The sequence below is a fragment of the Phoxinus phoxinus genome, assembly GCF_949152265.1.
Source record: "Phoxinus phoxinus genome assembly, chromosome: 16".
Lineage (NCBI taxonomy): Eukaryota > Metazoa > Chordata > Actinopteri > Cypriniformes > Leuciscidae > Phoxinus > Phoxinus phoxinus.
The window spans coordinates 14171283-14187141 of record NC_136891.1 but is presented as its reverse complement, the minus strand read 5'-3'; the positions used below and the strand labels follow the sequence as shown (position 1 = coordinate 14187141).

Genomic DNA, 15859 nt, shown 5'->3' with positions numbered 1-15859 from the left:
CTTTTGGGAAATCTTTAAATCTTTTTTTTCTGTTTGTTTTTTCCTTTTTCCTTTTTTGTTTGTTAATTTAGTTAATTGTGTTCTTTTTTTTATTCGTTTGACCTCGTGGCGGGGTGCGAGAATGGAGGCTCACGCGAGTGGGTGTGACTCCTCTCTCTCGCTCCGTCATGGAGTCAGGTGCGTGCCTGTGGCCGATGCATCTGTGGAGGATGTACTTGTCGCGGCGGGAGAACAAATTGGATTTGAAAATATAGTTTCTGCCTCGCGAATGAATAAGGCCGTTGTGATCTTCTTGAAGGAGCAGAATTTGGTTGGTCGGTTGATTGAGAGCGGAGTGTGGGTAAGTGGTGTTTTTTGTGTTATTTCACCGCTGGTTTCGCTTTCTACGAAAGTTACCATTTCTAATGTGCCACCGTTCATACCTAGCAGTGAAATTGAACGAGAACTACTCAGGTTTGGAAAACTTGCTAGCGGAATAAAAATGATTCCGCTAGGTTGTAAAAATCAAGCATTAAAGCACGTGCTTTCATTCAGACGCCAAGTGTTTATGTTTTTGGAATCGCCTTCTTTGGACATCTCTTTTCGCGTTCAGCATGAAGGGAAATCCTATATGATTTATGCGAATACTGGCAGCCTCAAATGTTTTGAGTGCGGAAATATTGGACATAAGAAAAACGCTTGTCCAAACAAAAAGCAGATTGAAAGAAATGAAAACACAAATGGAACTGAAGTAGTAGTTTTACCAACATTAGAAGAGCAGGTAAGGAAAGATCAACATAATAGGCCTACGGGAAAAAGTGAAGATGGAAATGGTGAGGTTGTAAAAGAGAGTGAAGAAAGTAGGCCTACAGTAAGTGAAGTACTAGTTGAGGAACATAGTGGGACAAGTGTCGAAGTTGAAAGATCCGAAGTCATTTGTACTCCTGAAACAGATAGGCTTAGTGGTGGTAATAAAAGTGAAGATCACCTTTTTGTTTCACAGATAGAGGAAGAAGGAATTGGTCATGAAATGGAGGAAGGGGATGATGATGATACTTTTTCTGAATGTCGGACATCCCATCTCAGTATGGGGATGAGCAGTTGTACACTGTAAAAGAAATCAATGATTTTCTTGATGAAACTTTTGGCAGGAAGTTTGAAGTAAGAGAGTTTTTTCCAGACGTTGACAAGTTCTTGATCTCAGTAATGAAAATACAGAGATCAGTAGGATTTGAGGAACTTAGCAGAAGGAAAAGGTTTAGATTAAAGAAAATCGTTACAACATTAAGGAGAGACAAATGTTTGACTAAAAGACTAACTAAACTTGTTTAATGTCACGAACGGTGAATTATCTTTTCTATCCTAAATTGTTTTTCCTTTCTGTCCTATTTTTTTCCTTTTTTTTCCCTCTTTATATGGAGAGCTTAAAAATGGGAACCATTAATATAAATGGAGGGAGGGAAAAAAACAAAAGGGCAGTTATATCTAAATATATACAGACTAAAAATATTAATATTACTTTTTTACAAGAAACCCACAGTGATATGGTAGATGAGATAGACTGGAGAATGTGGTGGGAGGGAAACATTTTCTTTAGTCACGGCTCAAATTTAAGTGGGGGTGTTGCTATTCTTTTTGGAAAAAATATAAATATGACTGTTGTTTCTACTTGTGAAATAGAAAAAGGTAGGGGTTTAGTTGTTCAAGTTGAAATAATGGGTTCATTGTTTGTATTTATTAATATATATGCACCAAATAATGGAGCAGAGAGAATTAGTTTTTTTAAGAAAGTAAATGATGGCTTAAAAGCTTTTGATAAGAATGCATATTGGGTTTTAGGTGGTGATTGGAATTGCACCTTGGATTTTACCTTGGATAGAAATGGTGAGGAACCTTGTCCTCCTTCAGTAAATGTGTTAAGTAATATTATTAGGGATTATGATTTATTTGATGTCTGGAGAGAACATCATCCTTTGGCAAGACAGTACACATGGGTAAAAGTTTCCAGTAATCATGTTAGTTCAGCAAGGCTAGATAGGTTTTATATTAGTAGAAGTAATAATAATAGGGTAAAAAAATCAGTTATTTCCCCAAATGGTTTTACAGATCATCATCTGTGTTCATTTGAAATAAGTTTAAAAAAATCTAAAAGTTTCAGTTTTTATTGGCATTTTAATATTAAATTGTTGCATGATGTACATTTCTGTGAGAAATTTGTTTTATTGTGGAATAACTGGAAAGAAAGGAGAAATGATTATGATAATATTGTGCAATGGTGGGAAGTGGGGAAAACCCAAATAAGAATGTTTTGTCAAAATTATACTGCCCACACAAACAGTTTGATTAAAAAGACAATCAAAGAACTGGAGAGAGATATAGAACAACTTGAAATAAATGCAGTTAATAATAATTTAACAGATGTAAGCATGTTGGGGAAAAGGAAGAAAGCTTTGGGAACACTTCTTCATGAAAATGCAAAAGGAGCTTTAATTAGAGCTCGTTTTTCTTCTTTGAATGATATGGACGCTCCTAGTTCGTTCTTTTTTAATCTGGAAAGAAAAGTAATGGAAAGAAAGCAGATGTTACACCTGAAACGTGCTAATGGAACTTTAACTTCTGATCCAAAAGAAATGAGGATGCTTGCAATGGATTTTTATAAGGACTTGTTTGGAGCACAAAAGTGTGATGTTTCAAGTATGGACTTTTTACTCAAAGATATGCCTAAACTGGATTCTGAACAGCAAAAGGAGTTGGACTCTGAGATAACGATACAAGAATTGTCAAAAGCAGTTCAGCAACTTTCTATTGGAAAAGCCCCTGGAATTGATGGACTTCCTGCAGAATTTTATAAACATTTTTGGCATGTACTCAAGGAAGACATGTTGGAGGTTTTTAAAGCCTCTTTTGAAAAGAAGGAACTGCCAACAAGTTGTAAAAGAGCTGTACTTTCGTTACTCCCCAAGAAAGGCGACCTTGGTCTTTTAAAAAATTGGAGACCAGTGGCATTATTGTGTACAGATTACAAAATTCTTGCAAAGTGTCTTTCAAATAGACTAAAAACATACCTTGGGTCTTTGATACAAAGAAATCAGACTTATTGTATACCAAAGAGAACTATAATGGATAACCTCTTCCTTTTAAGGGATGTTATTGATTTGGCAAACATGGATAATCAAGACCTAGGTATACTATCAATCGATCAAGAAAAGGCTTTTGATCGAGTTGACCATTGTTATTTGTTTAATACTCTCAAAGCTTTTGGAATCGGAGATTCTTTTTTATCAGGAATACAACTTTTATATAATGGGGCATCAGTCATGCTCAAGTTGGGAGGTGGACTTAGTCAGCCAGTTTTAATAAATAGAGGTATTAGACAGGGATGTCCTTTATCAGGACAACTCTATTCTTTAGCAATTGAACCCCTATTATGTCAATTAAGGAACAAATTACAAGGGTTTGCAATTCAAGGTTTTGAAAACAGGCCTATTAAAGTATCTGCGTATGCAGATGATGTCACTGTTTTTATCAAAAACAAAAATGATGTTGATGTATTAAAAGAAAGTCTTAATATTTATGAAAAGGCCTCATCTGCAAGGGTCAACTGGAACAAAAGTGAAGGGTTCATTATGGGGAATTGGCAAGAGGAGCCTCCTCCAGTACTCCCAGGTGGAATTAAATGGGGAAATGAAGGGTTGAAGTGTTTAGGGGTATTTCTTGGGAGGGAAAGATATCAGGAAAAGAACTGGGAGGGTATGGTTGAAAAAGTGTGTGGAAAATTGTCCAGATGGAAGTGGTTGTTACCTAAGCTATCATACAGGGGGAGGGCCCTGGTTGTTAACAACTTAGTTGCCTCTATGATTTGGCATAAAATGATTGTAATGAGCCCACCAAATGATGTTGTTTGTGAAATCCAAAAGAGATTAATTGATTTTTTTGGTCTGGATATCACTGGACAAAGGCTGCTGTGCTCTTTTTGCCAGTCAACGAAGGTGGACATGGACTAATGGACATACAAAGTCGAATTAAGACCTTTAGAATCCAAGCGGTGCAAAGACTTTTGTATTCTGGGGAATCCATGTGGACCGATACGGCTTGTGCTTTATTGCAAAAAGTGGACATTTTTAAATATGACAAACAGTTGTTTTTAATAAGGCTGACTGATTTGGATTTGAGTGGCACTTCATCCTTTTATCAGTCAATTTTAAAAGCATGGAAATCTGTTTTTAAAGTGGAGAGAGAGTTTTCAGATCTTGGAAGTTGGAGACAACATGAACCTCTTTTCAGCAATCCTTTGATAGAAGTCAAGGAATTAACTCTGAAGAGTTTAAGATCTGTAATGGCAAAAGCTCACTGTACAAAAGTATCCGATTTAAGAACTGGCAACAACTGGAAAAGTCCTGAAGAGATGTGCTGTCTGACTGGTATCAAGTCTGTGAGATTCATGCAGATGATACTAAAGAGAATCTTTTCGTTTTTACCTTCTGCATTGAGACAGCTTCAAGAGGATAATGAGGTGACTCTGCAGAACAATGAAGAACAATATGCATTTCCATGCTTAAAGATTTCTGCAGCCATTGAAGAACAACCAGAGGAGGATTCAATTCTCAATTTCAGAACTCCTCAGCTAATAATGTTTGAAGATACATCTAAGAAGGCAATCTACATAACATGTGTGAAAGTGACTCACTACTCCTCCCTAGCAAAAGTGAAGGAATCCAAATGGACAGATCTTTTGGGGGCAGATTCTTCCCCTAGGGGATGTTGGAGAACTTTGTATAAATCTCCCATAGAGAAAAGGACTGCAGATCTCCAGTGGAGAGTTATTCACTGGGCGATAGCCACAAACAAACATGTGGCACATTTTGATCCCACTGTGGTAAAGGGATGTGTTTTTTGCAATGTTGAGGAGTCAATAGATCATGTTTTTTTGTTTTGTCTTAGATTAAGAGGATTATTTCAGACCTTGGAGGATTGGTTCATAAAATTGGGAGAAGTGTTTAGTACAGTGAATTTTATTTTTGGTCTTAAATATGTTGCTGCAAAGAAGAATATTTCTTTGATCAACTTTATAGTGGGTGAGGCAAAGTTGGCAATATGGTTGACAAGGAAGCGGAAACTAAATGGTGAATGTTCAGTGGACCCTGATCTGACTTTTAAAGGCCTAATAACAGCAAGAATTAAAGCAGAATTTGTTTACTATAAAATTACAAATAATTTAATGGTTTTTAATGAAATTTGGGGAATTGGAAAAACTTTGTGTACAGTTGATGAAGAAGAACATTTAATTTTTCTTTTGTAATTTTTTTTATTTTATTAAATTATAATTATTTTCCCATTTAAGGAGGAAAAATGTGTAAATGTGTAATTTTAAAAGAAAAGTTGGATTTGTAAAAGACAAAAAATGTGTTAATAAAGGAGTGTAAAAATTCAAAATTCTCTCTCTCTCTCTCTCTCTCTCTCTCTCTCATTTATATATATATATTCTCTCTCTCTCTCTCTCTCTCTCTCTCTCATTTATATATATATATTCTCTCTCTCTCTCTCTCTCTCTCTCTCTCATTTATATATATATATTCTCTCTCTCTCTCTCATTTATATATATATTCTCTCTCTCTCTCTCTCATTTATATATATATATATTCATATATATATATATATTCCGTTTAATATTCCACTGTTAAGATACATTTACTTCATAGACAGCCTTCTTTTTTTTTTATCCCCATAATAATTTCTGTTGCCAGTGTTTCTTTGTCTGGACACAAACACTGTACACGCTGCCTGGTATTGGTTGTTGGTATCGGGGCATTTTTATGAGTAGGCTACATGAGTTCAGTATCCCTAACTATGGCTGACTCGGAGCCATATAAGAGGACTCGTTAACGTCGAGGGCATACAATATCGATGGTTCATAAAACATAGAACCGGTTCTCAATTCCCATCCCTAGCAGCACCAGCGTCAAAAACAGATGACAATGGTCCCTATTTTAACGATCTAAAGCGCATTGCGCCATTGACTTTAAACCAGATCGCAATCTATTTCCGGTTGCCTCAAAATAGCAATGTGCCTGAACACACCTAATTTTCAGACCTGCAGCCCATGGGTGCACAAATGGGCGCAAATGCATTTGCTATTTAAACCACGTGAACTTGCAGAACGTGAAAATGATAACCGCGTCGGTAACTAAAACTAGCAAAAAACACTTGCCTAGCGCCACATTGGTCCGGGTGTATGATAGGGCTCGTGTGTGGATTTATTGATAGAAAATTATGTCTGTGTAGTTTTTTTGTCATAAATGCAGTTTACATATAATGTGGGAGCAGTTCAAGACGTTTTCCCATTCACTGTAAAATCTGAGATTTATTTTATGAAATTCCTTTAATCTAAATGGCATGAGACTTTGACTTTTCCCACTCTTGCTATGCTTCATACGGCATACTACTCATACTAGTGCAATAAAATTGCTAAAATTTGTTAAATCATTTGTTTATTATGAAGCAAAACCAAAAAAAAAGAACTATAAAAGGGAGTGAAAATGGCAAATGAGCCAATGATTGCTCCTCTGCAGCCATCTACTGGTCTACAACAGCATTTTGTCTCCAGACCTCTTCAACATCTCTGGAACACATTAAGGAAAGCCACGGAGCATGTGTAAACAGCAGAACAATTAACAATTTACCCTTTGCCGATGATATTGGTCTCTGACACAATTACGTAGACATGCTCAGGTCAGAGTCGACAATGTCAGCTCAAAGTATGGGCAAGAGATAAGTGACTAAAACGGAGTGGAAGACTGGAGAACAGTGAAAAATAGAAAAAAGGACTGTTGCTCAGAGGGAAGAAACTTCAGCGCGTGAAAAGCTTAAAGTATCTTGGAATGACTGCAAACTGGAACTTCTCTACGCCACGGCCTTGAAAGTGATGAGCGATCTGGACAATATCTGGAAAAACAAAAACATCCAAGAATGAGACTGTACTAATCCCTCATACTCCTGATTGCCTTGTACAGTTGGGAAGCTTGGAGACTTGCTGAAGTGCTTAAGAGAAACAACTACGTGTATTCGAGATGGCAGCATTTAGAAGACGACTTGGTGTTCGCATCATAGACAAGATGAGAAACGATGACATCAGAAAGGCCCTCAATCAGACCGAAGCGATTGTGCAAAAAGTACATAAAAGACAACACCAGTGGCTTGGTCATGTACTTCGTATGGATAAAAACAGGATTGCAAACATCGCATTGCACGGAAGAGTAGAAGGTACCACAAAAAGAGGACATCCAAGAACAACGTGGATGTCATCAGTGCTGGCGAGATACGACGTTGGACAACAAGTTCTAATGAGAATTGCACTAATTAGAAACCAATGGCGTTTAGTCTGGACTCATCCGAGAGCCTACATTGAAGTGTAATAAACTGCATGGAGATATGGCAAAGAATAATAATTAGCTGGTTATTAGATATTGAATTAATGATTAGAAATTAATTCAATATTCAGGGATTGACCTGATAGGTAGTGTAGAACCTACTGTACTCATTGTATTTATCTTCATATAATTTTCTGTTTCCTGGTTTGTTTCAGGGGGCTGGAACAGCAGGGTCATCTCGCATAGTGCCGCTCCACAAGCAGGGGAGAATGACTCTGTGGTCAGCGCCTGGCTTGCTGGGGACTCCAGCAAAAGTAGACTGGAGGCGACTCATATGCTGCCCAGCCAGACACTGTCTGTTAACAGTCTTGATGTGCTTGAGCAGTGTTTAGTATGTGGGACTGATGGGGAGGCTGTGTACATCCACAGACAAGTTCCTGTTTGATTACTCGCCTAAAACGAGAATGCTTGGAATATGACAATAAATTTCTTTGTTCAATTGATTAAAACTAAACCAGAATTAAGTAATTAAAATTGCATTGTGTACAGTCGTTCTATTTCATAAAAGTTATGTTGAATTACTCAAGTTTTTTTATACAATGATATGGACATAATAAATGTTTACCATATTTCTTGCAGAGTTACTTTATAAGTAGTTTATTAAAAGCCAATTTTTACTTTGATGTTGAAATTATTGCATTGGCTTTGCGGAGCTACGATAGTTTGTGTTATCGTATGGCATAGCCCTATGTGCACTTTTTCGAAAATGTAATAATACATTGCATTTATGCAGACCACAACAGCTGTTTTGTAATGAGTAACCTTCCCCTAAGATGATGATAATTTATATAATTAAATAATAATATTTTCACTAAATTACAATATGCTTCTACAATTGCCACTAGCAATAAAAAAAAAATGTATTAACCAACTTGTAAGCAAAAGGTCTAGGAAGCATTAGGCGAAGATGGAGAGGTAGGCAGAGATTCTTTCACAGCTCTACACAGCAGTCTCTTATCATCTGTTTTCACGAGCAGCAGCTAATATGGAACATTTTTATTTAAATTACCAGGCTATTGTTATGGTTAGAGTTATACTTAATTATAATAACAGTATAGCAAAATTGCTGCTGTATTTCTTACAATGATGGGTTTAAGTATTAGTTCCAGTGAGTATTAGTTTTTTATTTAATGACACTTTCTCTTTATATAATCTATTCAGAATTTGAATAAAAGTTTAGTGTTTTTTTTTTTAAAATCAAAATAATTTTTAAAATGCTGTTGCAATTATTTGTAAAGTAAAATCTTGTAAATCTCTCACTGTACATTGCTATACTTGTTTTGGTGGTTCCTAGAGCTGTTGCACACATTACTTTAATTACTTTACACTTTACTAGAGCACCCTCAGTGATTTGATTCTGAAACTGTTTGGGCCTGATATAAACCTTGCTGTCCAGTTGTCCTTTGGGGATTATTGTGTCATGGGTTTTGGACATTAAACTAAATTGTCAATAATCTTGCAAGAATTTGTCTCTTTGCATGCTGAGAATATAAGACAAACAAGACCTTTGGATGCGGGGAACTGCATGAATATGTGTGAGTGTGCTTCATTTACAGTCGTTCGCTGTGTAGGATTTGAGGGCGAACCCAACACAAATGAATCTTCCAGGTGATTCGTTCAAACATAATCCCACACAGAACTCAACACTCCAGACCTCAAATCACCAATCCAGAGCCATAAACCCCCGGCTCCAGCCAGTCTACACTAGCCAACGAAAACCCCCCCCCCAGTAAGAAATGTATGGCCATGCAAGCGTGCGTCAAAGAGATGAGCCCAACAACGAAGAACGTCGTCAAGTTAGATTGGTTCAGATTGGTTAGACGGCACGGCTCTGGCACCCAACAAGATAACGCCAGAGGTTGTTGGATCTCAAGACAATGGATTTAAAAGAGACCTCCTTTTTCTTGAGGACCTTTGAACGACCTCCGGGTTGAGATCTCACAAAAACCACTGAGACTAAGACTTTACATATAAAATTACATAAAATCATCCCAAAACAATTCTTGATGAACTTATAATCAAACATAATCCAACTACATAATTATATATTGTGTTTACAACCTCTATATGTGTGTCCATTATGCTTAGATCACATAAGTCATGTAATGGTTACTATTAGTTTGAATGAAAGTGTGTCGTGCTTCCTATCATTACGATCATATTTTCGTAATTCAGAAGATGGCTTGATTGAAATTGTGTAAAATGTTTTGTATTCTTATAATAGTAATGATGTCTAAACTGTGGCCTCTGTACTCTCTCTGCTAGAGCTGGAGAGTAAAGAGATCACAGATAACGCATGATTTACGATGAGTGGAAGAAAATGCCACCTCTCAAATAAAGACTGTGCCTAATTGGTCAGAACTCATCCAGGAGGCTGGAAAAACTTTTGAGTTTAAAACCTTAGGATTCTGAACAAAGGGAGTTCAGTTCGGGTTGTTGTTAGTTTTTTTTATTCTTAGCAGAAGAGTAGATTTACACCAGACAGACAAGTAACCATGTAGACGAGCGGACGAAAGAACCCAAATCAAGATCAGAAGAACATGGGTTAAACAGCTTCAGTCAAGCCATAACTACTCGTCTCACTTTTCTTTCTTTTTCTTAGTTTTCTTTTCCGTTTGAAAGTCTCGGTTCTAAATTAAGTTTTGCTGCAAAGTTTTGTTTAAACGATTCGACTGCAAGGCCCGCTTCGAACTCCAAAGACTTTCCATCCACCCGCCAACACACCACGGGATTTGCCACCCAAGACATCTATCCAGAGAAGACTGCCAGCCAATCAATGAACCCGGGAAACCCCCTTTTAGGCAGACAAAAGGAATCCCCAAAGAAACCAAGCAAGTAAACTCCAGACTCTTAACTGAACTGGTGCATTAATATAAATTTAATAACCCGCCTAAGAAACGATAGAAGGGTTAAATTAAGGATTGATGGTTCGTTCAGGTCAGGTCTTATAAGTGCATATAGAAACTTGGGATTTCATTATCTCATTCTTAAAACTCATTCTTTCCTCACTCTCTTTCTTTCTGCAACTCGTATGAATGTGCGTGTGATTGTGTTAGATATTAGTTTTATGTGTTAGAATAATCAATAAAGTCTTGCTTGTATTTGATAGATAATTGTTCTTGTGTTATGTGCTTACAAATTTAATGTCTTAAATTAAGTGCAAGCCCTGATGCTTTGGGTATTTGTAGCGAGTCGGTCAGACTGGTTTCGGCTTCACCGCTGGTTCAGGCTGGGCTGAGACCATTCCATACCTAATTCCTCAACTGCCTAATGTTGATTGGTAAATTATTCCATATATTTTTAAGAGCTCTTACAAAAAAAGCTGAACGACCAAAATATGCTTCACAATCACCTCTTACAGGGCAAGCTGGGGAATGTCACGGTTAAGTATGTAACAGAGATGTACGTAAGAACTGAACCAACGAACTGGGATCATGCCAGAGAGCCCTATCATCTTCGAGTGTTAACAGAACGAGCCAATGCACATTGGTGTGCAAGATTTGCATCTCGCGCTTTAGGAAGCAAATGCACGCACCATTTGTTTATCCGATGAGGAGCCAAGCAGGAGCCCGGGATCAGTGGTGGTCCAGCAAGGACATACGTCTCCATTCCCTCCTTCAGGGAACAAGGGTTACATACAAAACTGAGATGTACCCTTTTAGTCGGTCACGTTGGGCTAATGTCAGAACTGAACCGACGAATTGGGATCACAAGTAACATACCACCTATTGCTTCCACCTTCCAGTGCCTAGCGTAAGCGTAAGGCAGAAAATGGGACAGGGCTTAGGCCAAAGAAAGTCTCACTGCTGTTCCGCATGACCCACTCTGACAGACTTGAATAACACTGGGAAAGCATGCCCTTTCCGTTGCTTACCCAAGGATTTCCCGACAACTGCATCCTGATGTGCAGCAATAGAGGCAACATACACTTTGAGGGTGGAGGGAGACAGACTTCGTTGCCCCGTTCCTGAGAAAGGAGGTCCTTCCTCAGAGGGATGGGCTGTCGAGAGGAGCATCAGTTCGGGGAACCGGGTTCGGTTGGGCCAATAAGGGGCAACTAGCAAGACCTACTCCTCGTCCTCCCTGACTTTGCACAGTGTCTGTGCGAGAAGGCTCACTGGGGGAAACGCGTACTTGTGTAGGCCCCGGGGCCAGCTGTGTGCCAGTGCATCCGTGCCGAGAGTCCCCTTGGTCAGGGAGTAGAACAACTGGCAATGGGATGGGCCTAGAGAGGCAAACAGGTCTACCTGTGCAGCCTAGAAGAGTTCATGTCTCAGCTGGACCGCCTAGGGATGTACTCAGGACGGTTTGCAGCGAAGTGTGAAGCGGCTGGGATGAGAATCAGCACCTCCAAATCCGAGGCCATGGTTCTCAGTCGGAAAAGGGTGGCTTGCCCACTTCAGGTTGGTGGAGAGTTCCTGCCTCAAGTGGTGGAGTTCAAGTATCTTGGGGTCTTGTTCACACGTGAAGGAAGTATAGAACGGGAGATTGACAGACGGATCGGTGCAGCTTCTGCAGTAATGCGGTCGATGTACTGGTCTGTCGTGGTGAAGAAGGAATGTAGATTGACCGCTAAATCGAGCTGAGCTGCAAGGTCACTCGGGAGGAGCTCAGAGTAGAGCCGCTTCTCCTCCACATCGAGAGGGGCCAGCTGAGGTGGCTCGGGCATCTGTTCCGGATGCCTCCTGGAAGCCTTCCCAGGAAGTCTGGGCATCTCTGCTTAGACTGCTGCCCCCGTGACCCGTCCCTGAATAAGCAGAAAAAGATGATGATGATGATGATGAATAAAGTGATCAAATACTCACTTTAAATATAGATTAATGTTTATTAAAGCTAAAAAAGTTCTTTAGTCAAGAGCAGTAAGTAATTTTCTCTATTACCTTTGTTCTTTGATTTACATGAATGACAGAGAGAACTGTCACTTTAAGACCTGCCGCTGCTGACAGAGACGCGGATCCAGGCCCGACGCTACGGAAAGAATTTTTGCCCGTTGGAAAACCGCTCTCGCAAAGAGTCACAGCAGACTGAGGTCTCTAACCAAGTGACGGCCCATCGCCTGAAGAGAGAGTAAAGAGACTGGAGAGATGGGTTGCTGTAGCCACAACGCAGAGTACTCACCATTATACGATCACGGCGCACCACTGGCTTACCCCTGTTGGCGATCGCTGCAGAATACAAAAGGGCGACGGCTTGTTTGTCCTACGCACTTATAGTACCCTGTTCCATTCAAGGGCCGCTAAAGAAAAGCCTGCAGTCATTTTTACTAAGCCCTCACGACTTCAAGCACATGGGAACGTAGCAGGGGAACGTAGTCGGCAGGATTCGAACCTGCTTGTGGAGACCCCAATGGATTTCTAGTCCATCGCCTTAACCACTCGGCCTGACCCGCTTGCCTACGGCCACCCCATCTCAGCCTGCTGCCTCATCCACCTTGGCTGCTTCCCCGGCTGCTCCCTTCTGCCAGCCTGTTGCCTCAACCTTTACTGCCTCCTCCTCCTCCACCCGGCCTGCTGCCTCATCGACCTGTCCCGCTGCCTCATCCACCCAGCCTGCTGCCTCATCCACACGGCCTGCTGCCTCATCCACCATGGCTGCTGCCTTTGCTGTTCCCTCCTGCCAGCCTGTTGCCTCCATCCAGTCTGCTGCCTCTTCCACCCAGTCTGCTGCCTCCTCCATGCCGTTGCCAGGTGCATCAGCATCTCCTGATGAGTCTGTGGTATGTAAATACTTTGTTAAATGTGCACTAATCTATATAATGACTGGATTGCTCATGACACATATTGGTGTTCCCTCAAATTCAATTGAATAAATGGGAAATCATCTGATTTTAATGTGAATTTCCACTTTCCAGTCTCCCTGTACATTCTAAAAACACGGACATACTAAACATTGCTAAACATACAAAAATAATAATATATATATATATATTTATTTAAAGTCTGGAGTTCCCCTGCTTATTAAAAGTTACGTTCATATTCTTTAAAGTAGGGGATATCATTTTAGAATGCAATAATCAATCCTGGCATTTATAAGGACCAGTGTGTATGTATCTGTGTTTTGTCCCACTTCACTGTCCTCATATTGTTGCTCATATCTTTATTTTTTTCAGGCTGTGGATGACTTTGGTGTGCCAGGCCTGGACAGAGTCGACAGCCTGGCGGAGTGTCTTGTGGAGCTCAGGAACCATCCCTCTCTGGCACTCACCAACCAGCAGGTCAGGATCATTCAACTTTTTCTACTATCCCTCTTTGACTTGTCATACATGTTTACACTTGCTTGTTTTGTTTCTCATTTGCTCTCTATTCTATGCTCTTCTCTGCTTAGGTGAGCAATATAGTTGGTCTTTGGCTGAACCTGCTGGACTACGACAAGCAGAGAGTTGTGTTCTCTCCCAGACAAGAGCAGGCTGGATACTGAGAGGTTCAGGTCCCCCAAGAAGAGGCAGGAGTTCACTCCAGGTGTGGAGAGTGTGAAGAGGCACGCACTCACCACCACTGCCCCACTTGCCCAGTGGCCAGATTGTTCTCGCTTGATTGAGACAATCTTCGTCAGGCTCTGTGCCATCCACCGGAGTCCCAAGAAGAAGGGGACTGGCACAGTGTCCAGATGGGACCTCATCCTGGGGGACTACAGAAAAATCAGGCAGTGCATTCTGGCCAATGCAACGGTAATGCAGCAGACCTCCATCCAGCTGGTGGACGTGAGCCACACCACCTTGGTTCAGTGGCACAACAGCCGGGTAAAAAGACAGGTCAATGCGGTAGTGATGCAGGGGCTGGAACTGCCTAGCCGCTTGTCTGTGGCTGCTGAACCTCTGCTCCCTGCCAATGTGCGCCCCCCATCTGGGCCCCCTCAGCCAGGCCTGGCTCACCAGTACCACCTGCCAAGTAGCACCGTAGGCCAGGCACAGGTGAAGAGGAAGAGAAATATCCCTTCAGCCCCAGTGGTTTTGGCACCAGCCGCTGAAACCCCACCAACCCAGCGGCAACTCTTTCCTGCTCCACCCCCAGGCACACAACTCCTGATGTTCAGGGGCCCTTCACAGGGGCCCGTCCTGGTTGCTGCTCCACAGGCTCTCAGGGTCAGCCTCTCCTCTGCCCCTCCTGTTCCAGTTTGAAAACTGACCCGCAAAGTGCAGCACAACACGTGCAAGAAATGCGGGCAGTTCAGAACAGCAGAGACTGGCACAGACAGTATAAGGGCATTGTTTACTGCCCCTCAGTAGAGACAGTGCCAAAGGAGCAGTGGTTGGAGGATATAAAAAAAGAAAATAAATTTATTTGTATACTTCTTGTAAATAGTTCTCTTTGTATATAGTTTTCCTTGTATATAGTTCTCAATTTCCTGTTCTATTGCACTTTATTTTTAAAAGGATGACAATAAAATGTAAGATTTAATAAAATTTGGTAATTTGATCATAAATTCTTCTCTCCTTGTTTTTTGTGTTCTCTTTTACTCTAGTATCATTCAAAAGATATAGTAACTTGTGAAAAATTAAATAAATGACTAGTTTTTAGAAAATAACTGAAGCAAAAATATAATTAAAACTATAGGTTACTATAAAAATATCTAGAATCAGTTATATATCATTAGTACAATACTAATTTATATTGTAAAATGGCAGAACAGAAATAAGTTCTGTATTGTGGAAACCAGTTATATGATTTTTAATGATAAAACATAACTCACAGCATAATACAGCAATCTCATTTTCTGACAGCAGTGGGATTCGAACCACTAACCTTTTGATCAGCTTTACTCCCATATAAATGTATAGGAAGATACAAAAAACTGTTTTTGCGATCATTTATGACAAACGTAGACTTTCAAAAATATTGATGTTGGGGGGACAAAGTCATAAAAAAATCTATTTTCCTCTCATTTCCCTTCTTTTCTCTCTTTTTTCCTAATTTTTCCCTCATCCCCATTCATCCCCCTACATCCCAAACACCCAGATTGGGCTCAGGTGCAGGACAACAAAGTAACGCGAAAAAAAGAAGCGTAAAGTCCTCACACTGAAAATAGCTGATCCAAATTAATGTATTAATAGCACAACGTTTCGACCATCAGGTCTTCATCAGGCACAATAGATTCAAAGTTATCTAACATGGACCAAGCCAGCAACATTTGTTTGTGAAAGCAAGATTCAAGCAGGATTTTGTCAATTTTGTAATTGCAAGACCACCTTTGGAGAAAACAAAATTAGGTACAAAATTCCAAAGAGAATATGGATTTAGAATGAAATGTCTAATCAAATTAATAAATAAAAATATTATTTATTATAGTTCATAAATCAAAAAAAGTTATATCCACCTGATTCATAAGTAGGCATATTCATTATAAATTTCCTAATATGTGTTTTGTTTCTCCAAAGAAAATTAAATAAAACCGTACTAGTTGCTCCAGTAGTGGGCACTCGTGCAACCTAGTCAATGACGCACATCCGAGTCCAT

General features: G+C 40.0%; 1 protein-coding gene across 1 annotated transcript in view; it reads left to right on the top strand.

The window, feature by feature from the left end:
* nup43 (nucleoporin 43) overlaps positions 1–8855 on the top strand; it is a 31424-nt gene extending 22569 nt beyond the window's left edge. The window contains exon 9 of the mRNA XM_079639070.1: positions 7562–8855. Coding sequence (XP_079495196.1) covers positions 7562–7791 — 230 coding nt within the window. The 3' untranslated portion in view covers positions 7792–8855. The remainder of the gene's footprint in view (positions 1–7561) is intronic.
* The last annotated feature ends 7004 nt before the right edge of the window (positions 8856–15859 follow it).